At 39.3% G+C, this 26,673-nt stretch overlaps 4 protein-coding genes and 2 long non-coding RNA genes across 9 annotated transcripts; 4 read left to right on the top strand and 2 right to left on the bottom strand.

The window, feature by feature from the left end:
- LOC110434922 lies at positions 734–1,632 on the bottom strand. The gene is made up of 3 exons (XR_002452489.1): positions 1,542–1,632; positions 1,352–1,439; positions 734–1,005 (listed from the first exon to the last, which is right to left on the bottom strand). It is a non-coding gene; the product is annotated as an uncharacterized LOC110434922 (long non-coding RNA).
- LOC8079414 lies at positions 3,181–4,664 on the top strand. Of its 2 annotated transcripts, none has more exons than XM_021459922.1 (4): positions 3,181–3,303; positions 3,402–3,650; positions 3,746–3,886; positions 4,140–4,664. In XM_021459922.1, the coding sequence occupies exons 1-4, from the start codon at positions 3,295–3,297 to the stop codon at positions 4,452–4,454; spliced, it is 714 nt and encodes a 237-aa protein (XP_021315597.1). In that variant the 5' UTR covers positions 3,181–3,294; the 3' UTR covers positions 4,455–4,664. The 2 variants fall into 2 exon arrangements, with proteins under 2 accessions (XP_021315597.1, XP_002453417.1); XM_002453372.2 differs by having other exon boundaries at positions 3,187–3,303; positions 3,405–3,650.
- On the bottom strand, positions 7,344–8,744 carry LOC110434921. The gene is made up of 2 exons (XR_002452488.1): positions 8,616–8,744; positions 7,344–7,570 (listed from the first exon to the last, which is right to left on the bottom strand). It is a non-coding gene; the product is annotated as an uncharacterized LOC110434921 (long non-coding RNA).
- On the top strand, positions 8,816–13,476 carry LOC8079413 (BRCA1-associated protein). The gene is made up of 12 exons (XM_002453371.2): positions 8,816–9,121; positions 9,212–9,327; positions 9,760–9,868; positions 9,973–10,087; positions 10,820–10,917; positions 11,334–11,440; positions 11,521–11,767; positions 11,871–11,924; positions 12,020–12,163; positions 12,281–12,345; positions 12,742–12,796; positions 12,932–13,476. Exons 1-12 carry the CDS (start codon positions 8,837–8,839, stop codon positions 13,094–13,096), a joined length of 1,560 nt encoding a protein of 519 aa, XP_002453416.2. The 5' UTR covers positions 8,816–8,836; the 3' UTR covers positions 13,097–13,476.
- On the top strand, positions 14,372–15,223 carry LOC110434920. Its single transcript, XM_021459923.1, has one exon. The coding sequence runs from the start codon at positions 14,684–14,686 to the stop codon at positions 15,008–15,010; it is 327 nt and encodes a 108-aa protein (XP_021315598.1). The 5' UTR covers positions 14,372–14,683; the 3' UTR covers positions 15,011–15,223.
- On the top strand, positions 15,308–26,105 carry LOC8077635 (negative regulator of systemic acquired resistance SNI1). Of its 3 annotated transcripts, XM_002453370.2 has the most exons (15): positions 18,663–18,961; positions 19,089–19,155; positions 20,235–20,328; positions 20,600–20,662; positions 20,764–20,853; positions 21,337–21,405; positions 22,121–22,202; positions 22,297–22,346; positions 22,542–22,751; positions 22,829–22,899; positions 22,974–23,043; positions 23,713–23,778; positions 24,158–24,313; positions 25,331–25,455; positions 25,602–26,105. In XM_002453370.2, the coding sequence occupies exons 1-15, from the start codon at positions 18,838–18,840 to the stop codon at positions 25,684–25,686; spliced, it is 1,422 nt and encodes a 473-aa protein (XP_002453415.1). In that variant the 5' UTR covers positions 18,663–18,837; the 3' UTR covers positions 25,687–26,105. The 3 variants fall into 3 exon arrangements, with proteins under 3 accessions (XP_021313928.1, XP_002453415.1, XP_021313927.1); XM_021458253.1 differs by lacking the exons at positions 18,663–18,961; positions 19,089–19,155 and adding an exon at positions 15,308–15,355; XM_021458252.1 differs by lacking the exons at positions 25,331–25,455; positions 25,602–26,105 and adding an exon at positions 24,622–25,316.

Here is a 26,673-nt window from a genome sequence, read left to right as displayed (position 1 = left end):
CAAGACAAAGTTAAGGACGCCCTGTTTCTACTTGGGTCAAATTTTCATGGAGAAATGCTACTCCCTCCATTTCAAATTATTGTAAGTCATTCCAAGAATCTTGTAGAGTCAAAGCATCTCAAATTTGACCAAATTTATATGGTGGATAATAACATTTATGATATTAACTAAGTATTATTAGGTTCTTTATTAATTATAATTTTATAGTATATCTATTTGATGTCAAAAAATTTTATATTTTTTTTAATTTTAATCAAACTTAGATACTTTGACTCTCCAAAATTCTTGGAATAACTTATAATTTAGGATATAGAGGGAGTAATATTAGTATATGCTATGAGCTCAAGGGCTTATTGGCCTCGTCGGAGTTTTGTATTTAAGCCTAGCTAGGAAATGTTTTCAATATCTCGCTTAGGTAGATTATTAGTAGTGTCCTGCTCGTCGAAAAAATAAATAAATATTACTAGTCCTAGCTAGCTAGCCCTAATTCACCAAGACAAGTTGAGGACGTACGCCGCCATAGGGTCAAGTCCTATGGGTGACTGCTATGGAAGCTCAATGGCTTATTAGCCTTGGAGTTTTGTGTTTATGCTTAGAAAATGCTTGGAGTACTTGTAGCTAGCAATGTTCTTTAAGGATATGCTCTACGAGAACGAAGCTTTCTACTTCACATGTGAGTTCCAAGTTGGTTGAGCACTACTATTTCAATAAAAAGTCCTGCCGGTAATGCTTGTTTGGATACAAGGATGTCATTCCAAATTCCTAGATTAGATAAAACGAAGGCAAAATCTGAAAGTCCCTACAGTAACTCCCTCGTCCAAACACACTAGAAAGTTTTTCTTCTAGTTTTGAGTAAACTCGGCGTAACAGATCACCTTTTTTTTTTCTTTTTTGGTTCAGGGAATACAAAGGATTAAACCTGACTAACTGAAGAATAGCAAACAGAGTGAGAACCTTATTGCTGTAGGATTCTGTTTATCCGCGCCCACGCATGCCAAAAATACCCTACACCGATCACAGCTATATGTCAAGCTCAACCACTCTCCTCTACTATGGACATTCAGCAGCAACAGCATTACATATAAAAAATGATGATGAAATGTCTTTTCCTGAAATTCATAATAATTTGATCAAACTATATATAAGAACTAAAAGAACAGTTCTTTTCCTATCTAACATCAGGTACAAGTGGAAAGAATAAATGCAATCATGGTAAAGATATTTATTAAAAACAGTTGAGATACGAAATCGAGCAATTGCTTTTGTTATAATCATGTTATTGGTTCATGCCTGTTTTGACTTGCAGAGTTGGAGACCAATCAGACAGTTCAAGGAGGAACTATCAACTCACCAGCTTCCCTGGGATAATGGACTATTCTCTGCAAGACAGTTCAGGCTTTTTTGATGTGCCATCAGAAAAAGAAACTCGCACCCACAGTCTGATGAATGGTACAATCCCATGTCAAAGGTTCTAGAGTGCAAACCATGAGACAGCACAGAAAAAACAACTCAATGCATGGCGAAGAAATTCATTTACAAACCTTATCATCCCCGGCCTGAATCCTGATAAGCCATTGCAAATCAGATCCACACCTGGAATACGTTAAAGCCACAACACTGCAGTTAGATGGATTCGATCAGTATTACTCTTCTGGAATCTAGAACACATACCTGTAAAGGCCAAACAGAGACAACTTATTGATCGCTGCAATTGTAGTAACACGGCCAAAATGATGTCCATGTCAAAAGGTTTTACAGCAGAAATAAATGGTAGTAGTCCATACTCCACACTCCATATCATCAGACTTTAACCCACAGAAAGTAACTGTAACATCACTTTAGCAATTCCATTCAAACCATACAAATTTGTATTCGAGACAAAAACAGCTGAAGGGTGAAAAGAATACAGATTCCCCAAAACAATCCACAGAATACACAACTCAAGCAGATTTTGTAGTGTACCATTTGAAGTTTAAAAGTCAAGTAAAACAGAACCTATCCTGTAGCAAACACGATGGGGGCAAAGCCCAAGGCAGTAATTTGTTAGTGGAGGCTGTCGATTTGTATTGTATGCATGTGTTGCCCAAGAAAGGCCGTACTCGCCCCCACACATAAGGCTCCAAACAAGGAATCAAAGTGGCTCCTTGGGCACTGCATAATTTTTTGTTTAAGAGAGGTGAGCTCTGGTGCCAAGGCTAGAGATTTGAGCTTTAGTCATAAGTTAAAAAGTTGGCACAAGGGTTGGGAAACACTAGAAACAGCATCCACGTTCGCCTCACCTCCCCACCTCCCCTTTCTTCCCTCCAGAATTGTTTTTGTGTGTTTTGTTGGCTAACTATGTACATGTCACATTAGCCCAATCTCCAAGAGATGCAAAGGATCTATTTGGTAAAACTTCAGGCCTTGGTGTGTTCCAATGTCAACACAATTGAACTTGCAAAATATTTCAATCAACAACAAGAATTAACAAGAATGAGTAAGATTTTAACTTACAATAATCTGCTCTGCATGGTAACTTGTCATGATTCTGAAAATTATGATATCATATAAATTTATATGGTGATTCGGTAATTGACCACTTGTCCAAGTTATCACATTGGGCAATAGAAATTCATGATTGCGGTCATGCAAAACTGACACAGTTCATTTGAACCAGTTTTGAAAATTGAAGCAGCACCTGTCAACTGTGAAATTCTCCAAAAAAAAATGAATTATCTATTTCAAGATTAACATGGTGATACTATCAATGAAATCAAACAGACTTTTCTATGACAAGGGAAAGTGTGCCAAAATTATGTATGATCTCAGAGCACCTATTACTAATCTTGATAGGATCAACTCCAGCAAGGAATCGTCCTGGCACAAACTGATATTGAAGGCCCTCCGAATGAAATTACAAAATCCGCTACCCTTTTTGAAGTACAGCCCCAGCACTTACAACAGCAATTACGGAACATGTCCTAAATTTGATTCATAAAGTAACTACACATGCCCATCACTCTGTCTTAAAGCAAGGTGCATTCCACGATAGTGCCATAGATTAAGGAGTCAACTGTCAAAAGCCCGAGTGATGCAAATATATAGCCCCCTCTCCTGGTTGTCTCATTAATACTTCTAAGACCACCACACACCCCACCTCCCATCCTTCATAAGCTCTACTGTGCGTCTCTCTCTCTCTCTTCTCTCTCTCTCTCTCTCTCTCTCTCTCTCTCTCCCCCCCCCCTCTTCTTCAAAACTCCCCACCCCATCCAACCTAGAACACACACAACACAAGAGGCCTTTACAGCCGCATACATGATCATGGTAAGGACTCTTAACCTTCTTCATGCTTACCAGTGAATTCTCATATGAATTCGCCACTTATTGATGCAAAAAATGTATGGAATTGTGCAATATATCAGCAGGCAATGTGGAAGCCAGCATGGTTAGAGGCCCTTAACACACAGAAGTTCTTCGTAGCATGCTCTCTCCATGAGCACGCCAAGAAGAACGAGAAGAACATCTGCTGCCTTGACTGTTGCACCAGCATCTGCCCACACTGTGTGGGAGCACACCGTGTACACCGGCTCCTGCAGGTGCGGCGATACGTCTACCATGATGTTGTCCGGCTGGAGGACCTGGAGAAGCTTGTTGATTGCTCCAGTGTTCAGGTATATCAATTAAGCATAGTGCATGCATGTGGTCTGGTATTGTTCTGAGGTTCAAGATGCAAGAAGGCTTATAATTCTGTATCAACGTGGTGCAGTCTTATACCATTAACAGCTCTAAGGTTGTTTTCCTGAAGAAGAGACCACAGAATAGGCAATTCAAGGGATCAGGGAATATCTGCACCTCCTGCGACAGGAGCCTTCAAGAACCGTATTTCCACTGCTCTCTGGATTGCAAGGTAATTAACTCGAACTAATAAGCTATGGTTATCCTATGTGACTTTATCTATGTAACTGAATTATGGTGGCTGAGAAAATAAAACAGCATAATTCATGCTAAAAGAGAGGAGCAGAACAATTATAATCTAAAAGGTCCTTAGCAAGAGCAGTATTTGAACTTTTTTGTCATGCAATATCCATGTCAGTCAGTTTCTAAAAGGTCCTTAGCAAGACATGATATGAAAAATGTTTGATAATCTGCATCATTTTCAGGTAGAATATATACTACGGCAGAAGAAAAATTTGTCAGCATACTTGCGCCCATGCAAGACGTTGCAGCTTGGCCCTGACTTCTTCATTCCTCATGATGCTGATGATGACACAACTCACTCAACCCTTGTTGATGTTGATGAGCCCATGGGATCATCGGACTCTGAGAATTTGAGTGCGCCATGCACAAATTTTGTTCGGAAAAAACGGAGTGGACCATATATTTGTGCACGGTCTGCAAACAGAGTGTCTGATGAAGACATGGCCACAAATATGAGCAGAAGGAAAGGGGTTCCTCATAGATCGCCTTTGTGCTAAATAAATTCAATAATTAATTATTTTTTTCCTTCTGTTTACTTCTTTCATGTTCTTTATCTCTTGGACTAAACTGGTGCAATACTGATAGAATTTTGTCTCAATACAACCATGTGATTAAAATACAACACTAGAGGCAATTGTACTCGAATTCTTCAAGTAGGTGCACCAGTTTATATATATGTACGCTTTAACATAGTTCATGTTATCCCCTTTTCCGAAGTTCTTTAAGTATGCTGTTATTTGCTCAGAAAACCAAATCTGTCCATAGTTTTTAGTAGGTCATTAACTAAGATTAATATCTAGACATGGTATCCATTATGTCATTGTTCTTAATATTTGACATGCGTAAAACTACATCCAGTAATAAACATAAAAAGATTCGTATTTAATTATTTATATAAGTTCAATAGCTAAGTCCCAGGGTGTAATTTTGTATCTAAACATGGAATGAGTTTATAATTTTTCCCCTTTTCCAGTCACAATCTGAATTTTCTGGACTAAATAGAGGGGTTCTTTGATGGGTCTAACATTTCAGTGGCATGTAAAAACATATAATGGTTAATATTTTTCCATGTATAATTAAAAATAAAATCAGTAAATGCGAAACATTTTACTATAGCCTCAAGTCTACCAAAAAAACCCTGCAAGCAAGTTCGGAACATTACCAACTGTTACACTTGAAAAGAAATAAGAGAAAAGAACCGGTCAAATTATTTTTGAAATAAATAAAAGAACTGGTCAAATTATGCATAGCACGTTTAATAAAATAACAAATCGTGAAAGAACTATGAAGAAGCAAGAATTTCCACTATTCCTGGTTTCAAAAATAATATTTATTATCTCAAAAAAAACTCATGACGAAATGTAGTAGCACATAAAAAATGCGACTTAAAGATGTTAAAAATGGCATCCTAGAAATGTCTCTTGTTGTAACAAATATAAGCCCTGGCTAATTATACATGTTCATAGGCAGGAAGTGTGTCAGATATAGAGCATAAAAGATACGGTTGTAAGGTCAATTGACAAAGAGAATAACTCTTTCCAACCAAACAAAAAGTTTGTGAAGAAGTTTACCTTCCATTGCACACTATCCTTCCTAAAACCAATCTGTTAGAGGAATGGGATACAAACATCTTGAGATTACAGCAGTTTCCATGCAAGCAATTGTATTGCAGCAAGACAACACGGTTGGATCTTGTTGATTATGCATTATGCTTCGCAGGGAAGCGTTAACAACACAATGTTAAAATGAACTTCAACCATTGGAAGCCGAGTAACTCTAGCTTTAACTAATGAAGTCTTCAGTGATGCCTACTCAGATCATCTCGAGATCAGAACATGAGATTAATATTTTTTTCCATGCACCTCGTGATATGATTCGACACATATAGCTGGAAAGCTCGGGAAGTGCACTCGTGCGCATCATCGACTAAATATTATAAGCACATTAAGATAGTCTAGTTTTGATTAAAACAGTGAAATCTTTGTCATCCTCTCATGATGATGATTAATTAAAAGGGATTGGCCTAGGTGTAGGTCCGATCTCCCCCTTGACTTTGACTGAAAAAAAAAGAAAACTGACTTGAATTTTCTGTAAGCATTTCAACCACTGTAATTTCTTAGCAGCGTCCGATGTGTTGTCACTGCTGTAATCCAGATGCATGCACCATCTAGTTTCATGACAGATCTCAAATTCATGCAAACAGTACAGTCTAAAGTAAATAAAAAAAAAGGTAACTGGGGGTATATTGTGTACTACAAAAGAGCAAATTCAGATGCAGAAACAACTAAGCAGCATTTAATCATGTCATGTCGGGGATGTTAAGCTAAGCATAGTAAACCAATCTGACCAGATCAAATTGATGTACTCTTGCTCAGTTCAAGTTAGCAACAAACAACTAAGTTAAACATGTTAGTCAAGTTTGGACAAATCAGGTACGCAAAACAAGACAATAGTCCAATAGTAAAAAGGCAATACTAGTAACGCAGACAGCAACAAAGCAGCACAAATCTCAATAGATTCGAAATTTGCTGCAAAGAACCAGCCATGATTTACTAAAACCCTGTGATGGAAAAGGAACAGATATTGGCAAGGAAAAAAAGAAAGAAAACTATGATTTTTGAAGAATTGTACTGCTGAGAACTTGGATGGAGAAGAACTGCCAGGTTTTAAGGCTAAAGCCTTGAAGGATGGAATATGCAACTAAAACTGTTTGCATTTCAACCACCACTATTTTGCTGTGACAGTAATAGGACTCATAAATATTAAATAGTGTAACGATTCTAACTAATCATGTAGTCACGGTACTCAAACCAAATAAGCTTATTTCATGGTTACTTTTTTCTAAGGAACACGACAGATGAAACCTTGCAACAGAATAAGATTTACAATTTAATCTACCTGGCTGGGTCTTAGAAAATTCAGCATCAAGGTTTCAGATAAAGGTGGTGAGCACGAAGGACTCGGTGTAATATAAAAAAATGTTAATTCCTCTTGCAGATCAATTTCCAAGCTATCTAAAGTCTAATCAGATGATTCAGATCGTAAGTTTATAGTCTCATAATTTAGGATAACTTCCCACATGATACACCCCCCGATCAATATATGTATGTTTGAATTGAAAGCATCAAAATTTTTGAATATTCAATGTCTCAGAACTAATTTCAGGCCACCCTTTGACTCCATTATTCCAAGAAAATTGTACGGAGTCCTCTTCCTTGAGTCCCTACAACTACAACTAGCTACAAGTTCCCATTCCCAAAAGAATACATTATTTACTTCAGCAGAAAATAATATTGTGCAGTAATATCATCTAGCTGGAGCATCTCTGCAAAAGAGCAGTGAACTATGTATCACTGATACTTCACCAGCCATACCCATATCTGGTATTTAAGAAGGCAATATTTTCTCTATATTACCATAGTGTTTACATGTTTGAGGGGAAAAATTACTATAGTGTTGTTTTTCAGACTAGCGTATCCCCATACCGGTGAGAATCTTAGTGTTGTGAACTCCTTTGTGGGTCATCTCCATTATCATTGGAAAAGATTGAGAACTGAAGATCTCATCAACTTGCATCAGGTGAAGTCAACGAAATGATTGATTTCACAAAATCCTGTAAATGAACTCAGATAGTCAACCAAATTAAGAAATTTTAGCACTTTCTGTTCTAGGGATGCTGAGTCAACTAATAACCGTACGGCAGATGATAGCTCAGAAGATCTCCAGATACGCTAATTGAAAATACACCATGTGAGGTAATAAGCTTACACATTTCCACTAAGGAATGGCAAGATCGAGATCTAACATTTCATCTATCATCTGATCCCTGACAAGTATGAAGATTACAGTCTTTGACGAAGTTTATTTACATGGGATACATCAACCATTTCCCATCAGCAATTTCTTTATCGTAACAGATATCTATGCAACATAACCGCAGTACGCAGGACTTAGTGGGGATGATACTAGTAAGTACTGGTTCAATGAAAATGGATAATATCTGTGCATATGACATTCAAATATTGTAACTTCAAAGAAATCAGAGCATTACACAAAGGTAGATTAGCCCAGTACGTCTTCTAAAACAAAACAAAAAAAGCTGTGTGAAGATATTGATCATTTCGTGTCCCAGGAGTCAGGATTAAAATGCTTTAATAGAAAGGCTTTTATAGGTGAAAAACTAGCAAAACTTTGAACACATGATTTCTTATCTCGAACAAGCAAAAAGTCACAGGTACATGGAAGATGTAACCAAAGTCCGCACACAAGAAACGAGACAGATACCGGCCTGGAAGTCCAAGCCCAATGGACCTATCCATGTCAGTTGCCCGTAGCAAGCAGGAGATGTGAACAGCACACTGGCATTTGAAAGCCATGTCCTGTAGAGATCTGCCTCCTTGCCTTCTCCAGAGCAAACTACTCTGGAGAAACCAAATGTTGCTCATCATCTCAACGCCTATGCATGTTTTAAGGACAACGAGTTGACGACACAACATGACAGGTGGCCAAATGTTACACATACATAACCTTAGTTAAATCCCTAAACCAAATGTTGCACATCCATGACTCCCAATCCGGTAATCCTACTACCCCGCGCGGTGGCATTTCGTCGAACACTTAGCAGTCAGCCAAAAGAAAATCTCCAAAGCAACGCTTACCTTCACCAACGTTTCCAGTTTTCACCACGATCGCCGCGCAGCAACTATTGGGCGTAGGGATTTCGCCGTCTGAGCATGCGGAGAAGGAGACTCCATGAGCGTCGGCGCCATCGGGCAGGAGCGGAGGCCATGTCCCGTCACGGACAGGTGGAATCGTGTGGTGTTGGCCTCTTGGTCGCTGACAGGTGGGGGCACCTGCCTGTCGAACTGGTGGGACCGAGATGCGCACGGCGCGTAACCAAGGAACCCTTTTACAGAAAGACCCCTCCCTTCAATGGTGTTCTCTAGGGGACCTAGCTGATTTCCTCGCCGTCGCCTTGCCTCCGGCCATGGCGACCGGTGGCAAGCCCGCTGCTCCTCAGCCACCTCCCGCCGCGCCCTCCTCCTCTGACCGCGCGCTGGAGTCAGTCCACTTCTCCTCGGGAAACCCTCGCATCGAGGAGACCCGAGGCGTCGTCGTCCTCCACCCCGACCCGCCCGCCGCCGCCTCCTGGTCTCATCTCCCGGTAAGCCACGCCTGATTGGGGTTTCCGTGGATAGGGTCTAGTGACATGAACCTGACCTCCACGGTTGGCTCGCCCCGTGTGTGTTTGTAGGTGGGGAGGAAGCCGCGGGTGTGCGTGCTCGCCGTGCCCAATCACATGACCTACGCCGACTTCTGCCGTTTCTGCGGTGCCTTCGTCCCCCACACGCTCGAGATGCGCATCGTCAGGTTACTCGCATTGCCTGATCACTCCTGTTATGCTTTGCTTACCCTTTAAATCATACATGGTTGTGTGCTTCCCTAGAGATCAATTTATCCAATTGATGCAATCTGAGTAGTTTCAATAGTTGGGTCCGAGTGAATTTGCTGGTTTAGGCCCTGTTTAGTTCCCACCCAAAAACTTTTCGCCTCATCACATCGAATGTTTGGTTAAAAAATAACTAACTGCATAGTTTGCATGTTTTTTGCGAGACGAATCTTTAAGACTAATTAGTCCATGATGGGACACTAATTGCTATAGTTACAAGTGTGCTACAGTACCCAAAACTTTTCTTTTCGCGAACTAAACAAGGCCTTAGTTTCCTTAATGATGTGCTCTGTTGATGTGTGTGTGATCTCCATGTATGTGGATTTTAGTATCAATTGGTGGTTGTGTTGCAGAACTGATGGAGCAGAGGACCAGTACAGTGTTCTTATAAATTTTGACACTCAGAGCTCCACAGACAGCTTCTATAAGCACTTCAATGGGAAGCAGTTCTCTTCGCTGGAGGTGTTGAATTTTTTTTTTACGCTGCTGAATTTAGTATTGTGTTTTCCCCTGATGATGTGATTAAATTTTACAATGATTATTGATTGGAGGTTTATGTGGTGCAGGGGGATGTTTGCCAAGTCCGTTTTGTGGAAGATGTGCACTACACTCAATTGATTGAGCATGCACATACCTCGGTTACAAACTTGGCTGAGCAACCTACGTGCCCAGTATGTCTTGGTATGTCTAGTTGTCTTGAACAACTCTCTCAATTTTGCAAAAACAATTAGAGTAGAGTGTTCTGTTTTGTTTGAATATTGAAACTTTGAAAGCTACAATCTCTCTTTGTTTTTTTCCCTCTTGTATTGCACTGAAATGGTTAGAAATGTTCAGTGCCTACGCATTTGGATTCAAGTCATGGTTCCTGCTTATGCAGTCATATATTCTCTGGTTGATGTGAAAGAGAACGTTTGTGATCCATGTCAAGTTAGATGTACTCACTAAGTGAGACCTGATCTTTTTCACATGTGCATTTGCTATCTCTTTATTCATTAGGAAAACTTGGGCCATATTTAAGTTTGTGCGTGATGATGGGGCTGTTGAATTTCGAACCCTGGTTCCAGTTGATTCATAGTGATATATTGTGATTTGTGCCTCCCTGTGTCTTTGTCCTATTCTTAATTGATGACAGAAGGTTTATCCATGCATTGAAATAGTTAAATTTAATGTTTGTTAAACAGGCTTACAAGTTTTCTTTTGGGAGGTTATCTGTTTTGTTCCTTTGGTAGTGCATACTACATGAAACTTTATGTTTTATGTAATATATCCATTGTTCTTCTTTATGTTCACTTTGCTTTATAGAGGCTCAGTGCCATGCATTTTTATCAGCTCTCTAGTATATTTGAGCCCAAACAAGATGGTGTTTGGAGTTCATTTTGATCACATCATTTATTTGTTTCGATCTTTAAATAGAACGACTTGACCAAGATCCTGGAGGTATTCTCACAACAATCTGCAACCATTCTTTCCACTGTTCTTGCATATCAAAATGGACAGACTCCTCATGCCCGGTAAGTGACTGAAATGATTTACTTGGTTAATGTGTTTGTTTTATATTAGTTTACTAACTACAGTACTGTGTGCTGATTGTATCATCGCCATATCTGTATTTAAATTCAAAATGGAAATATGAAACTCAGCTATGCTATTGGTGCCTATGGGAATATCTTTTATCACCAAGCTAGCAGTATTTCAAATTTGTGCATTCAGCAATTCTTTCTTTCCTTTTGTATTTGATAGTGGATGGATTGGATTTGAGCTTTGTTAATAGTCTTTTTTCCCTGGCTTTAGGAAAAAAACATAGTATGCCATTCGTTTGCTCTTGTTGGGAGCTTGTGCAATTTGTGTTACATTGAAAGTAGTATGCCATTCGTTTACTCTTGTTGGCAGCTTGTGCAATTTGTGTTACATTGAAAGTATCTTTCAGGTCTGCAGATATTGTCAGCAGCAACCAGAGAAATCCATGTGTTCTATTTGCGGAACTTTGGAGAATCTTTGGATATGTCTAATCTGTGGCCATGTTGGCTGTGGAAGGTAAAATATTCCATGTTCATTCTGTCAATTGTGAATTTATTAAATAACTTATTTGATTTAATTGTTGGGGATATTCACAGGTACAAAGGTGGACATGCTATTGAACACTGGAAGGAAACACAACATTGCTATTCACTTGAGTTAGAGACACAGAAAGTTTGGGACTATGCTGGGGACAACTATGTCCATCGGCTTATTCAGTCAAAAACAGATGGAAAGCTAGTTGAGTACAATTGCCATGATGATCACACAGCAGAGAGCACGTGTTCACTATGCAGTGGTGATGCCGCAATGAGTGAAGCTCTACTAAACAGTAAATTTGAAGCTGTAATGTGTTTAAGTAAAGAATTTGTTTTGTTAACTGTTTTCAAAGAGCATCCTGATAAACTTATATACCTTGCATTACAACATTGACTTTCCCCTATTTTAGATTGTTGAAGAGTACAATGATCTTGTTACATTTCAACTTGAAAAGCAAAGAAATGTAAGTCCATACGTTATTGTGTTTTTTAATGTTGTTTACTATCTGCTACTGTATATAAAACCATGTGTTTTTATTTGGTTTCCGTGCTAATGTAGTACTATGAGTCACTTCTACTAGAAGTCAAAGAGGAAACTGAGAGAGAAATTTCTGCTGCTACTGAGAAAGCCATGAGCATAAAACTCCAAAAGTTGGAAGCAAAGTTTGAAAAGTTCAGGGAAGAGAAAAGATTTCTTGATGAAGTAAGCGAGTACTTTACTATATATGCTACAGCTACATCTAAATGTTAGTGCTTAAGAATTTGTGTTATCTCAGGCCTTCATTTGTATTAATTGTTTGGATTGTGTCCTTTTTCTCAGGTTAATGGCAATCTTGTCAAGAATCAGGAGATGTGGATTGAAACGATACGAAAAGCACAAGCAAGGTAGTTTCTTTGTTGCATTTGAAATAAACACAGAACCAATCTATTAAATAATGCTTCTTGTTTGATGAAGTCCTTATATTATTTTTGTTCAAACTAGAGAATATGGATCAACAAGATATGCATACTGTGCTTTTGCTGCCTCCCTAATAACTGATCCTAATATTTATGTCCACAAATGCTTTGGACAGCTCAATTTGGTATAGACCCACTAGCTTCCATATGGTTTCATGAGTTATGAATGATCAAGGTTTTTTTTTCTTTCTTTTTGGTCATTTGTTTGAATGTTATGTTCTTTGGTCACTGTTCCAGGTGTTGAACACTATGATCATACCAATTTAGAAACTAGAACATACATTTATTTTGGCTTTTATCTAAGTTGGTGTAATTCTGTTTCAGGGAGCAAGCTGCCCTTAGATTAAAAGATGAGAAGATTGAGAAACTTCAAGAAGAGGTTAGTATGTTTAAAGCAATTTCCTTTCCAGAATGCGTAACATATTCATGTTCTGCCTTGTGTCATTTCAACCAATGGCCTGTGCAGAATGTGCGATGGCTTGTAGCTAACTGATCTGTTGTTCTCTTGTAACAGCTAAGAGGTTTGATAGCCCATTTCGAGTGCCAAAGTGCCATTGCACAAGCTCAAGATTCGTTCTCAAGTGATATACCAGGGGACATGATTCTTCCGGTAGCATCAGAATCATCCTCGAGCGGCGGTGACCCTGTTGGTGGCACTAGAAACGGGAAGCAGAATTGAGTTTTGACACCACAATCTGCACCCGTTATAAAGCACGTTTGACTGTTATAGGGACCTAGGTATATTCTTGCTTCCAAACCCCCACCCTTTGTATGTTCAGTTAGGGTAACACACATTTGTCAGTTGTCACCTCACTGCCCCTCAAGTCTATTGTCATTAGCCGCTAGTAGTGTGTACCATAGTGGTATAGTATCAGAGATTCCACGGCAGGAATTGCAAAGTTTTTTTTAATACTTTGGGTGAAGCAGTGATATCAGGAAGTGCAAATTAACACTTCAGTTCATGGTTTCGGATCCTTATCTTTTTGTGTTTAGGGATTTCAGATCCTTATCCTTATAACTAACATTAATGGTATTAACAAGTCATGTTTGACTGTGACATTTGCAAAGTTTCTCCGCTGAGGGTGACGCCGAGGAAAAATGAAAGGTGCTGGTCCAGTTGTGAAGCGTTTCCCCCCGCATTAACGTGTGCTGACTTTGCTCCTTTGTCTTTTGTTGCGGGGTTTAGCTTATACCATGGGGAAGGGGAACGATTGGTTGAACCTTATCTTCTTCTGACAGATAGATGTGACTTGATGTTGTCAAAGAATTTCAAACTTCGATTACACATTACTCTACTTTTTGTATGTTGATTTTGAATTTTCGGAAGTGTTACAGGTATATTTGTCTTGATAAATACAGTACTTGGATAGAATAGAAGTGTACATGTGATATATTTTATAAATATATTGTGATTAAAAATGGTTGTCGAGCTTTGAAAAGGTTGGTTGCAGACAACCCTAAAACATTATTGCTTGTGATTTAAGGGATGACTAGTTTTGTTGCCTCCAATGCGATTTATGAATCATGTGCTTTTCTAACCTGTCCCTTTTTCCCTTTAATATGTCACATTATGAGTTGCTTAACTGAATGGGCGTACCTATCTCGCTTAAGCACCCTAAGATCCTGTTCTTGTTTAATCTGTGCCTCCGTGCACAAATTCACCCACCTGAAATTTGCAAATTTTTGAGCAAGTTCTGCTTGCCCTCGATTAACGTATACCATAATAGGATTTGGCCAAAGCAATTGCACGAGGACGTAGTACACAAGACGTCAGACGCTATCCAGACCTGAGTGACCATCCAATGGGCGCCGTATTATTACATCCATAAAAAAAAAATTAAGGCCGCGGTTTAAAAAAAAAAAAAAACTGGGGGAAACACTCGGCGGGCCGCGCGCCCGAGAGCCAACCCCAAGACTGCCCGTGCCCCCACGTGCATGTACCCGCGGACCCGCCCCACCTGCAACGACACCAACGGCGGATACGGCACGCTGGCATCCGCGCCGCCACCTCCCCCTCCCCCTCCCTGTCCGCCTGTCCGGTCCCGGCAGCTAGCATGTCCTTCTCCGTCCCGTGCTACTTAAACCAGCTCGCCGCCTGCTCTAAACCTTCGTCGTGCCGGGCGTGCCCCACCTTTAATTAACCAGCAGCAAGCAAGCTAATAGTCAACTAAGAATCCAAGGCTACTGCTACTGCTGCTGCTAGTCATCTACATCATCGGTTGTAGTCTGATCGTGGGTGCTGTTTGTTTGGGACGGAGGGGAGCGGATGGTAATGGAGGCGGCGGCGTCATTGTCGTCGGCGTCGTTGAGCGTGCTGCGGCACAGTCTACGCGCCACCGTGTGCTGCTTCGTCAGCGGCGGCAGCAGCAGCGGGGGCCTGGGCGAGCGGATGCGGTGGCGCCGCCGCGCGGGCGCCGGGGACTTCCGGTACGACCCGCTCAGCTACGCGCTCAACTTCGACGAAGGCGACCACGGAGGAGTCGACGGCGAGGAGGAGGACCGCGCCGGTGGCCGCCTCGTCGACGCCTTCCTGTTGTCCTCGCAGCTGGTCACGCGGAGGCCGGGGGCCGCCGCCGTCGTCGAGGCCGCCTAGCCGCAGGGTAGGTAGAGCACCTGTGTGCAGACTCCAGAGTGTGTGTAAACTGGTGATGATGTGTTCCCCCGGTTTGATTCTACTGCTTTTGGACAAGCCAGCGGAAAATCATGTTTTTTTTTAAGAATCCGGCGGCTCAAGAGTTCATCTGATTCTACTGCTTTTGTAAGTATATTTTTTTTATTCTCTTAAACTTATCAGCTGAAATTATTTACAATTTAACGGTGTTTTTATATCATAATAAATTAGCAAACATTATCTATCACAGTCAAAATTCAAGCGAAGCCTAAGCCACACAAAACCTTAGCAAAGAGGGCCGTAGATGAACGTTGGCATGGCTCCACGGTAAGAGCCGAACTAAATTGACACGAGTGTTTGTATCCTTATAGATTTTTTTAAAAGAAAAATTTCATTTTAAAATTTAATAATGTTTGTTCTACTAATAATAAACAATGTTCACTAAGGTTATGTTTGGTTCAGAGACACAAAAGAATAATATAGAGGCCTTGTTTAGATGCATCCAAAAATCCAAAATTTTACAAGATTCTCCATCACATCGAATCTTGCGTCACATGCATGAAACATTAAATATAGATAAAAAAGATAACTAACTGTACAGTTTACTTGTAAATCACGAGACGAATTTTTAAGCCTAGTTACTCTATGATTAGACAATGTTTGTCAAATAAAAACAAAAGTATTACAGTATCAAAATCTAAAAAGTTTTTGAATCTAAACGAGCCCTCAGCTTCTCCCTCCCTATTCTTCTTCCTCACGCGCCCGACCATCTTGTCTGGTCAGCTCCCGCCCGTCCACACCACGCCATGCCCTCTGTCGTCCACGTCAGTCCACTGCTTAATCATGCCTCCATGTCACACGGGCCCGCCTAGCTGTACGCCATGTCCACCCACACCTCGTCCATGCCGTCCACGGTCCTCATGATGCACCATGGCTACCGCGGCCCATCCGCGATGTCTGTTTGATGCCTGCCAAGCTACCCTAGGACCAGCGCCGTCTCAACAATTTTTAGGGCCATTGTGCAAGCAAAACATTAAGGCCCGGCAATCTAGCGTTTCAATATGACGATTGAAATATATAATACTATTAATAAGACAAAAATTTCAGCATATATTTAGTTCATAAGAAAATGTCATTACATCGAAGAAACTAAAAGAATGATAAAATAATTATTATGGTTACCTCAAATATAGTGCTTGGGAAAATAAGATACTTAGTTCAGCATATATTTGAATTAGAATTTAAAATTTAGAAAATAAGATCTCTACAACTTATAACTAAATTAGAAGTGTAAATTCACAGCAATTACTTACCGCTAGCCACATAGTCACGGAGTCGTGGAATGCCAAACTGATGAACTGAACTAAAAACGGATAACTGATTGGAGTCAATGCAATTGACAAGACAAGGAGAGAGGGATTCAATTGAGGCCTTCGAGGGAGACTGGGCAGGATCATTGATCAAAAGAAAACTAGAAGATCAATTGAAACGAAGTTCGGCGCCGACCTGAACCTGCTAAGTGCATGTCGTGTTTGATCTGCAGCGCCGCAAGGCTGCAGCACGCCGACGAGGTCACGCCTGTCGCGCCGCCGCCGTCAAACTATGAATCGACGTCTCCACGGCCATGATTCCCGCGAGGCCACCGAGCAGCCATCACCACAAAGGAAAGGAAATCACGATCGCGTTCAGGAATTGAAAGGGTCACATGCTTGCATCATCGTGACTCACCTGGGATAGGAAGCAAGCACCGAATACATGTAGTATACATGGGTATACTCATGGGCCCCAAGGCTATGGGCCCCTGACTTGTGCACTGCCTGCACCCCCCCCCCTCCGACGGGCCTGCCTAGGACAAGGTGAGAGAGGAAACGGAAGACGCATGACCATGACCGAGGATGAGCTCAACGACCTCTTTTGGAGGGACGCGGACGCACCCTATGGTGAATATTCTCTAGTGTGATGACTCCGCTCTTGTTTAGGCCTTGTTTAGTTCTAAAAAAACTTTACAAAATAGGAATAGTAACACTTTGGTTTGTATTTGACAAATATTATCCAATCATGAACTAACTAGGCTCAAAAGAATCGTCTCGTCAATTCCGACCAAATTGTGCAATTAGTTTTTATTTTCGTCTATATTTAATACTTCATGCATGCATCTAAAGATTTCATGTGACGGGAAATCTGAAAAATTTTGTAAATTTTTTTAGGAACTAAACAAGGCCTTAGTTCCGAAAACTTTTTGATTTTCAGAACGGTAGCATTTTTGTTTTTATTTTATAAACATTGTTCAATCATGAAGTAAGTAGACTTAAAAGATTCATATCGTGATTTACAGGTAAATTGCGCAATTAGTTTTTATTTTCATCTATATTTAGTGCTCCATACACGTGCCACAAAATTTAATGTAACGGAAAATCTTAAAAAAATTGGTTTTGGGGTGAACTAAACAAGACCAAGTCTCCCAACCAAATACGGAATTTGAGTACCATGAAAACTGAAACCATTCCATCCGCCCCATCTTGTCCATATAACCAAATACTATCTAAGGCTTTATTCAGTTCCTAAAATTTCTCAAATTTTTTTCAAGATTCTTTGTCACATCAAACCTTTGAACATATGCATGAAGCATTAAATATAGATGAAAACAAAATCTAATTGCATAGTTTGTCTGTAATTTACTAGACAAATCTTTTAAACCTATAGTTAGTCCATGTTTGGTTAAAATTTGTCAAATACAAACGAAAATACTACAGTAGCCAAAACTAAATTTTTTCATTAACTGAACAAGGCCTAAATATGGCTGTTCATGAAAGTCTATAAGAACCAAATACGTGAGAAAATGGAATAGAATAGTCCATCCTCTCTAAATAATAATAATAATAATTAGATGGTGGTAGATCTTAACACCGTGAAAACATATTTGGATGGTTGAAAAAGATTGTTATTGATGTTTATGTTGATTTGTTGTGAAAGAAAAATATTGTTCATTCAGGCCTTGTTTAGTTCACCCTGAAAACCAAAAAGTTTTCAAGATTCTCCGTCACATCGAATCTTGTGGCACATACATGAAACATTAAATATAGACGAAAACAAAAACTAATTACACAGTTTAGCTGTAAATCACGAGACGAATCTTTTGATCTTAGTTAGTCCATGATTGGATAATATTTGTCACAAACAAACGAAAAGTGCTACAGTACCGAAAATTTTTCACTTTTCGAAACTAAACAAGGCCTCAGAAAAAAATACTGTTGAAGTAGTGCTAAAGTCTTGTTTCAAAAAAGTACTGCTAGAGAACAGGACGAAGGTTTTATCATATTTTGTTCCTGTCTTATCAAAATCATTAAAATTATAAATACATTATTTAATGATCAATTTAGCAAAGCTCTCAAATTAATTTTTAGACTGAATTAGAAAAAACTTTGTCACACTTTTTTTTAATTATAGCCTTGTTTAGTTTGTGAAAATAATTTTTTTAGTATTATAATGTATTTGTAACTGTATCAATTAATGTCCAATCATAGATTAATTAAATATAAAAGATTCGTCCCATACATTTAATTATTTTTTAAAAAATTAATAATGATAATGAGAAAAGTTTTTGAGTGAAAATAAAAAACCCCATCGGCCACGCCCACGCCCACGCCGTCAGTGAGGCAAAAATTCGCTGGCGCTGGGTCGCTTCCTTCTTCCATCGGAAGACAAAAATCCGCGGTCTCTGCACCCCGCCCTCCCCACACTGCTGCATCCTCTTTTTGTTCCCGCCTTCTGCACGCTGTCAGAGAAACCCCTCCCAACCCCCCCCGAAAATGGCGGCCTCTCGCGCGCCGCCGGCCTCCGTCGCCGCCGCGACAGATGGGGGCATCGAGGAAAACGCGATGGCAATCCTCGACTCCTCCGGCATCAAGGACTCCCGCGACCTCCACGACGACCGTAACCGCTCCCTCCGCTCCCTATCTTTTTCCTCTTCGATTGAATATTAATCAATTAGGTTTCTTCCTTCCGTTGCCGTGTACCAATCGAATCTCGCCGCCGCTAAGTCCTCGATGTAACTCTGCAGGAGCCGCCTTCTTGGAGGCCGTGCGCTCCGCCTGCCTCGCCGCCGACAACCCATCGGCCCCATCGTGGTACGGACCTCACCCACCTAGTCCTAGGCTGAGTATAGATGGGTGCCCTCTGCTCTCTGCTCTCTGCTCTGCCCTCCTATTTAGCTGCGTCATTCAGCGCAAAAATATAGGTATATATACTCCCTATGTCCCAAATATATGATGACTTCCAGCGTTTGAATTTTATATCAAAAAAATAAGGACATGAGAAGCCTCCAACCCACAAGTTAATTAACGCGGACTTATCAGGAGTTGGCTGATGAGGATACTTTAGTTGTTCCTCTTCCATTTTTTTGGTACTGTGATGACAGCTTGAGAACGCTCTATTGTAAGGCCTTGTTTAGTTCCCAAATTTTTTCAAGATTCTCCATCACATCGAATCTTTCGACACATACATGAAGCATTAAATATAAATAAAAAAACTAATTACACAAGTTGCCTGTAATTTGCGAGACGAAACTTTTGAGCCTAGTTAATCCATGGTTAGACAATAATTGTCAAATACAAACGAAAGTGCTACAGTATCCAAATCCAAAAATTTTCACGAACTAAACAAGGCCTAACTGGTTTACGTAAAGTAGAGTAGAGGTTAACTTCCGTTGTAGATGACCTTGTGTTCAGTATGTGCTCCCTATTCAGAGTCCCTTGATACACTTAATTTCTCCTAAGATTCTCAGGAGTCATTGTCTATTTTTTGAATTTTTTTTGAAGACGTCACCGGAGGGGTGAGTGCCCCACCTGAATTGTCTATTGGGAATTTGGGACAGAGGGAGTAGTATTTTGGGCTGATGAGGATACTCTTGTTGTTCTTGTTCCATAAATTTTGTTGCATTGTGATGAGAGCTTGAGAATGTTCTTCTGTATTTGTCTCTTAAACTAAATGTTAACTTCCGCCTCAAATTCTCCTGTGTCTGCACATGCTCCTTATGCAGAGCTGTAGCATTTCCTGCATTATGTGCCTACTTATTCAGTTCATGTTGTCTTTACTGAATATTTGTTTATTTTTTTGTGAAACTGTTGTATTATTGTGGTCATAAGTTATTTTGGTCAGTTATACGGTGCCATGGTGCACTTTCATGTGATTTTTACCCTTCTGCCAGGAGAATGTACGATGGTGTTTTCCAGATTTTTCGAAACAGTAGGTCTCTGGAGCTTGCGGTGGCAAGTTTCCATCTCTTAACAGAATTGGGCAAGGTAAAGCATTCCTTACCATTTCCTCCATCTGTCTGCCACTTGATGCAAGTTCAATCGTTATCTGTTGATCTTGGAAATTCAACAATATATAATGCCAATGTGCTATTTTAGTGATGCTTCAACATGTCTTTTGTTTATTGGCACAACTGGCTTTCAGTCTACCACCCTTTAATTTTCTGTTTGTGGTTTAGGGGAGCTTTAGTGATTTTCTTAGATACAAAATTGCTACCAGAAAGTATCTCACTTCATGGGTGATTTTTCCCCCTTGCAGCAATATCCAAGAACATATGTGACAGATTCTGGTGGACACCAATCTTTGGTGGTAGTTAAAGAGGTAAACAAATAAGATAATATAATTTCATAAAACACTCTCTTCATAAAACTGTCATGTATTATATTGAACTTCGAACACAAATATTTTCTCATTCTACACAGTGCTGGTTACCTTTTCTCCTTGGCAATGGTGCTGTTAGTAGTGAGATTGGGGGAAACGTGAGGAACTCAGATCACCTATTTGATCCTTCAGTAAGTTGACATTACATATAATGTTCTCATCTTGTAAATAATAATTCATCTTTTCAAACTCTGTTTTAGTAGCAATGAAATATCCATTGTGATTATTCGGATCCTTTTTTGGGCCAAAATGTATTCCTTATTTTGTCTGCTACGGGTATACTTGTAATGTACCTTTGAGTTTTTCATTTAGGTTGTTCTTTTCCCTTGTGACCCCTGTTCTCTTTAGGACTTTTTGATATATATTTTTTAAAAAAGTTTTGTAGACCCTTTTGACTTATGTGGTAAGCGTTAGTTCTAGTTGATACTATTAAGTAGGGATTAAGAGGTATCGTTGCCATTTGGGCTGTTACCTTACTCTAATTACTTCCCTTGTGTGTTTAGACTTTAGGCAATAGTTGCTGTAAGTAGATTAGACCAATGTACGTGACTTTGTCAAATTTTCTTTGTCATGGAAATATTGAAAATATCTGATTCTGTTTTGCCCTTCCCAAGAGATTCTCATTGCTGATTGAGGCTATTGTGGAACCAACAAATGACACAGATGATGATAATGGAATTAAGGTAACACCATGATGTTTAGCCTCTCACAGATGTTTGGAAGCTGTTTCTTGATTAATATTATATTTTTATTGTTTCCTAAAGTATCATCAATGGCACACTTGTTCAACTGATCATTGAGTACCAAATTGCTTGTTTTTGACGTGGTGCCCCCCCCCCCCCCCCCCCCCCGCGCGCGCGCGGGGTTGCAGCCCCTCCTCCACACACTTTATTGATTGATTTTGTTTTGCTCTTCACCTCCTTTGATTTCTGATCCTTAGGATTTGTTCTGGATTGTTCATAATCATGTCAGTATTTTTAGTTAGATTGCTCAGAAGAATGAATAAAAAAGGGATTGTATCACATGTCTGCATTAGTTCCCCTGTTTGGTTTTCTGCAGTTAGTAATAAGTTACACCAACCTTTGCCTTTAAAATGTGAAGCTTATATTTTATTGAATTGTTAATCAAAGTAAACTAATGTTTGCATCTATCTGACAGCTGGAATTAGGTTCTACTCACTAGATCTATCTGTTCGACTATTCATTTCATGGATGAGTCTAGAAAGTAATCTGTTTGTCTCTTCATTGCATTTCATGGATGAGCCTAAAAAGTAATATTTTTATCTTTTTGATGCGTCTACAAAGTAATCTGTTTTATCTCTTTCATTGCATTTTGTTGTTTATCTGATTATTTGCCTTTGGACTTGAAATTTCAGTTAATTTCTGTTCTGTGACCTAGGCTATCGAGAATATGATGCTGTTCCAGTATCTTGTCAACACACTTGAAGCAGATTTTGTGCCTCGCCATATTGCATACAAAGGTAAACTACTGAGAAACCTTGCTGTTTATCTCGTGGCTTTTATATGTCTGCACAGTGAAAAATATGTCTTAACAGTTTACTGATTGTGTTACAGAGTCACTAGACTGGGTGATTTTCAGAGAGTCTCTCTTAAATATGCTTCTGGTATGATCTACATCAATCACAAAAAATGCACTATTTTTCTTTGCTCTGTTTGCATGGATTTAAACTTACCCTTTTCATTTAAAGAGGTTTTATCTGGGCATGTGGTTGTTGTTCGATTCACATGGCACTAATGTGCCTTCTTGTGTAATTTTAATTTGTGACAGTGATGAACTTTTTGTCAACAACTATTAACAGGGATCACGAAAGCTGATGTTCAAATCTTTCGTGAAGAACTGCATGTTTATTCTACTCAACCAGTATCACCCTGAAGCTAAAGATGAAGTTGAAGATATCGTACCTTCTGAAAGAAAAGCTAAATCAGCATCTGATCACGATTTCTCCCTAAACTATTCATCCTTCGAGTCAGAAAGGACACTCGTATCTCTCAGGAAATTATTTGTGATGGTTAGTGTTCGGAATTTGGTGATACGTATACCTTGTTATAGTCTAGTACTCTAGTGCTAACCATCATTCTTATACAGGTTATGAAACTTGACTTGATTAGGAAAGAAGCAGACACATTAGGGCTAACTTCAAGAGCTGACGGGTTCAGGTGAGCCAATGCTTTTTGAGCTGAAGGTGCTGTTAATTGTTATAAGTATTGACATGCTATTTCCTTCTTTGTAGAAACCCTATCATGGAAATTATTTTGGATGAGCTTACCTACAACAGCAGTTATTTATCCCCATTTCTCTTGGTAATTGCAACCCATTACCATCTCTTAACCACTGTTTTTCTTGTACAAGTATCTTAATTCCTTTGTTCATGTAATCATGTTGTTTTTGTGTTTGAACTTACATAAAAGATTCACTGGTTATGCATCAACATCAATGGCTTCCTGTAAACCCCTATGCACAGTTTCGTTTACTGCTAGCTGTTTTTTGCAAATGGGGAAGCATATGGCTTGATTGCCATGATTGGTCAGTGTTAGTAGGGCTAGTTTGGAAACTCCAAACCCCCTGGATCCCAGAATCCATGGGTATTTCATTTTACTTAGTCACTTAGTTCTCCGTAGAGGGCTTTCCATCCCTAGGTTTACCTCCCCCTTGCTTCCAAGTTAGGCCTTAGTGAAATTAAAAAATTCAGACCAAAGAGTAGCTGTAGCCATCAGGTTAGCTTGAGTGTTTATTTACTCTATGCTCGAGAAAAAGTTTATACACAGAAGATCTTTGGTGTCAGCAGTCTAGCTGCAAGCCTGCAACTCTTCTGCAGTGCGTTCTGAAGAAAAACATATTTGAAGACGTAATTAGAAAGCAATGCTTTTAACTCCACGTCTGTTTTGATTGCTCATTTTACTGTGATTCTTTAGAAGCTTGTTCTTGCACTTATAATTGTAGACAAATAATTCCTTGAATAATTATAACAGGCCTTTGTGGAAGGGAAGTGGAAATTGGAGATTATTTTGCAGTACTTTTCAAAATATTGTGGCAAGGTATTCTAATTTTACTCTTCATTGACCTCACTTGTCCCAAAGACAGTATTTCTTTTAAAAAAATCTGGTTAAGATGAAAATGAGTTGATTATTGCAGCTTTTTCTGGCCTCTTGTAGGCTTATTGGTATCAGCTGTCAGCCGCCTCTAAACCAGTAGCTTTCATACTTATTGTTGATTCATTAGTAATTTGTGTTTATAGGCTTACATTTGTTACAACTTACAAATACATACATAAAATTAAGTTAACATTTCCAGTATTATCATGTTGCTTCAAGATGTGCAATTGAGACTTGTCCTTATGCTTGGTAACTTCCATTCCAAATTTCCTTAGTGACCAAGAAATCATGCATGCTGTTTCTTCCCTCCTTTTCTTTGCAGGGCCCAGTCCGGACTCGAAGGAGGTCTGATAATTCACAAGAAGATTTGAAACTGGAAAGTGTTCTGAGTTTCTTTTTGACAGCCACAAGCGCAAATGCTATTGTCAAAAAGATGGGTGCAGAAATTGCTCAGCTTCTCTTAACACATGCTTACCAGGTTAGAAACCCCAAAGACTTCTACTGTTCCTTCTTGATTATTTTTTTTAATCATGTCTTGAACTAGATTTTGATGCATGCCACAGTGACTGCAGAACTTAAAACCACTGAATATCACCTTGTATACTAAAAGAATAAAAAAATTATGTGCCAATGCATTTCCCTGGAAATAGTTTATTAGTTGAAACTTGGATATACAAAATACGGGAAGCCTTTTTCTTTTGTGACCTGCAATTTACAGCTTGTGCAAATGGTAGTATGTCCTGTCACGGATGCTCATATGTACTCTTGTGTGGTTTGCACAATTAGTTTTGCAGATTCATCTTAGCAGTCCAAGTTACCTGCTTCTCTGGAAATAGTTTTTGCAGATTGCTCCAACGACCTAATTATTCTAGACAAATGATTGCCACCCTAAGTTACCTGCCAATCAGGTGGGATTTGTTATATCACAAAATCATCCAGATGAACCATAATTGTGTGTCTTGCTGGCACTTCCTTTTACATAACATATAATATGGGGAAAATTAAGTCTGTGACATGACAAACAAGCTGTTTTACAGAGATAAGATAGCTTTGAATTTGCAGGATGATATTGTCATCTTTGTTCTGTAAAATAATGTTTCCCCTTGAATGTCGCTTAGCTTTTATATTTAAATAGCATGAACACCCTTTCCCCTGTCACCAGTCGATCCCTCTACAACCAGCCCATTGCTGTGAACATCTCCTAGGTTGTAAGCCACTTAACCACTGTCATGGTCCTGAATTCCTCTGCAGTGAATTTTCTGGTGACTTCCAAAATAACATGAGGGCAACAACAGCATTTCAGCTACCCATATAAACAGTGTCTGCAATGCTTTTAACTTTTAATTCAAGAAAGCAATCTTAAGTATTATTGATAAACCTGTAGCTGTTAACTTAAATCCCTGTGTTTGATGTTCCTAATTTGCTCGTTATGTTCTTTTGATACATTTCCAGCTACTACATCCGATCTATTCAGATTTATTACATATATTTTCAGGTGTGCCTTTCTGTTCAAGATGTCACTAGCAATTCTACTGCTACCTCCGAAAAAATTGGAGCTACTCTCCAAGAGATATCTTCAAACTTCATATCTGCTTTTCAAAATATCAGAAAAGCTAGCCCGTGAGTATCTTAATTTTCCTAACATTATACAATGTAGCAACCATCATGTTTCGAAAGCTTTGGATCTGATTGTTGCTTACAACCAGGAAGTCTCCAAAAAAAATAATCTGAACTTTATATCGATTTATCATTTATGTTGTCTGCAGGAATATCCAGATATCACCATTCGAGAAAGAAGCTCTGTTTACTGCTGCAACGTTGATTAGAAAATTGAAGAGCGAAGAAAGATAGAGCCGAGGCTTCCACTTTGGATATGATAGGTTCAGATGGTGTAGCTATGGGCACTGGCACCATCCTAAAAAATGTTCATATTTTGGGCTCTATGTCACAGTTACTGAGAATTAGCCTGCCTCCCCTAGTAGAGTAGCAGTACTGGAACGCTGACGGCTGGTTTGGTTGGGAGTAATTGAAAGCAGGGAATGGGAGTTTAGAGATAGGAGTTTAGAAATCTTTTGTTTATTTAGAAAACTGTTGCATATCTTGGGAGTATCATACATGAAGCTGAGTACCACCAGTTTCTTTGTTTACTTCGAATCAATGGTGTTCACGGATGTTGAAGAACGAGGAATATGGTATTGGTCTGTTAGAACTTGATTGTGGGTCATCTGATCAACCAAACCTAACCTTCCTAAAATAACCTGGTGTGAAAAGCCATGGCTGAAAATACTGTTCGCTGATTTTTTGTGAGAGAAAAACACTATTGGTTGGCAGAAAAAGTACGACTTATTAGTCCATCGGATGCACTTGGTCATGATTTTTTACTTATACAACAACTATCGGGCTGATCGTGTGTTGTAATTTTTTACTCAGATCTGACCCGATATAGGAAAACCGAAAATCTAAAAAATAGCCTAACTTGACATGACAGGTTGTGTGGATGCTAGTAATTATTGACTAGAGATTTCAGCAAATAAATAAATGAATTTCTTCAACAGCTTCTTCAATTAAATCTTCAAATATTATTATTTTCTCTATTCTAGATTTCTTGCTAGCTAAAGATGATAAGGTCATGAAGAGTAATGTTAACCTCTAAAGTGCACACAAGATGTTGGAGGGTAAAAAAATACAAAGAATAATTTTTATTCAAATGGCTCCTCAAAAGATAATTTGAAGAGCGAGAAGACTCTTGGAATCGGTCGGACATTGTGCTCGTATCAGGCTCCGACTGTTTTGTTTGGCCCGACCGTCGAGGAGAAATTCTTTAATTAGGTTTTACGC

This window comes from Sorghum bicolor, chromosome 4 (assembly GCF_000003195.3).
Source record: "Sorghum bicolor cultivar BTx623 chromosome 4, Sorghum_bicolor_NCBIv3, whole genome shotgun sequence".
NCBI classification, from domain to species: Eukaryota; Viridiplantae; Streptophyta; class Magnoliopsida; order Poales; family Poaceae; genus Sorghum; species Sorghum bicolor.
This window is presented reverse-complemented; position numbering and strand designations above follow the sequence as displayed.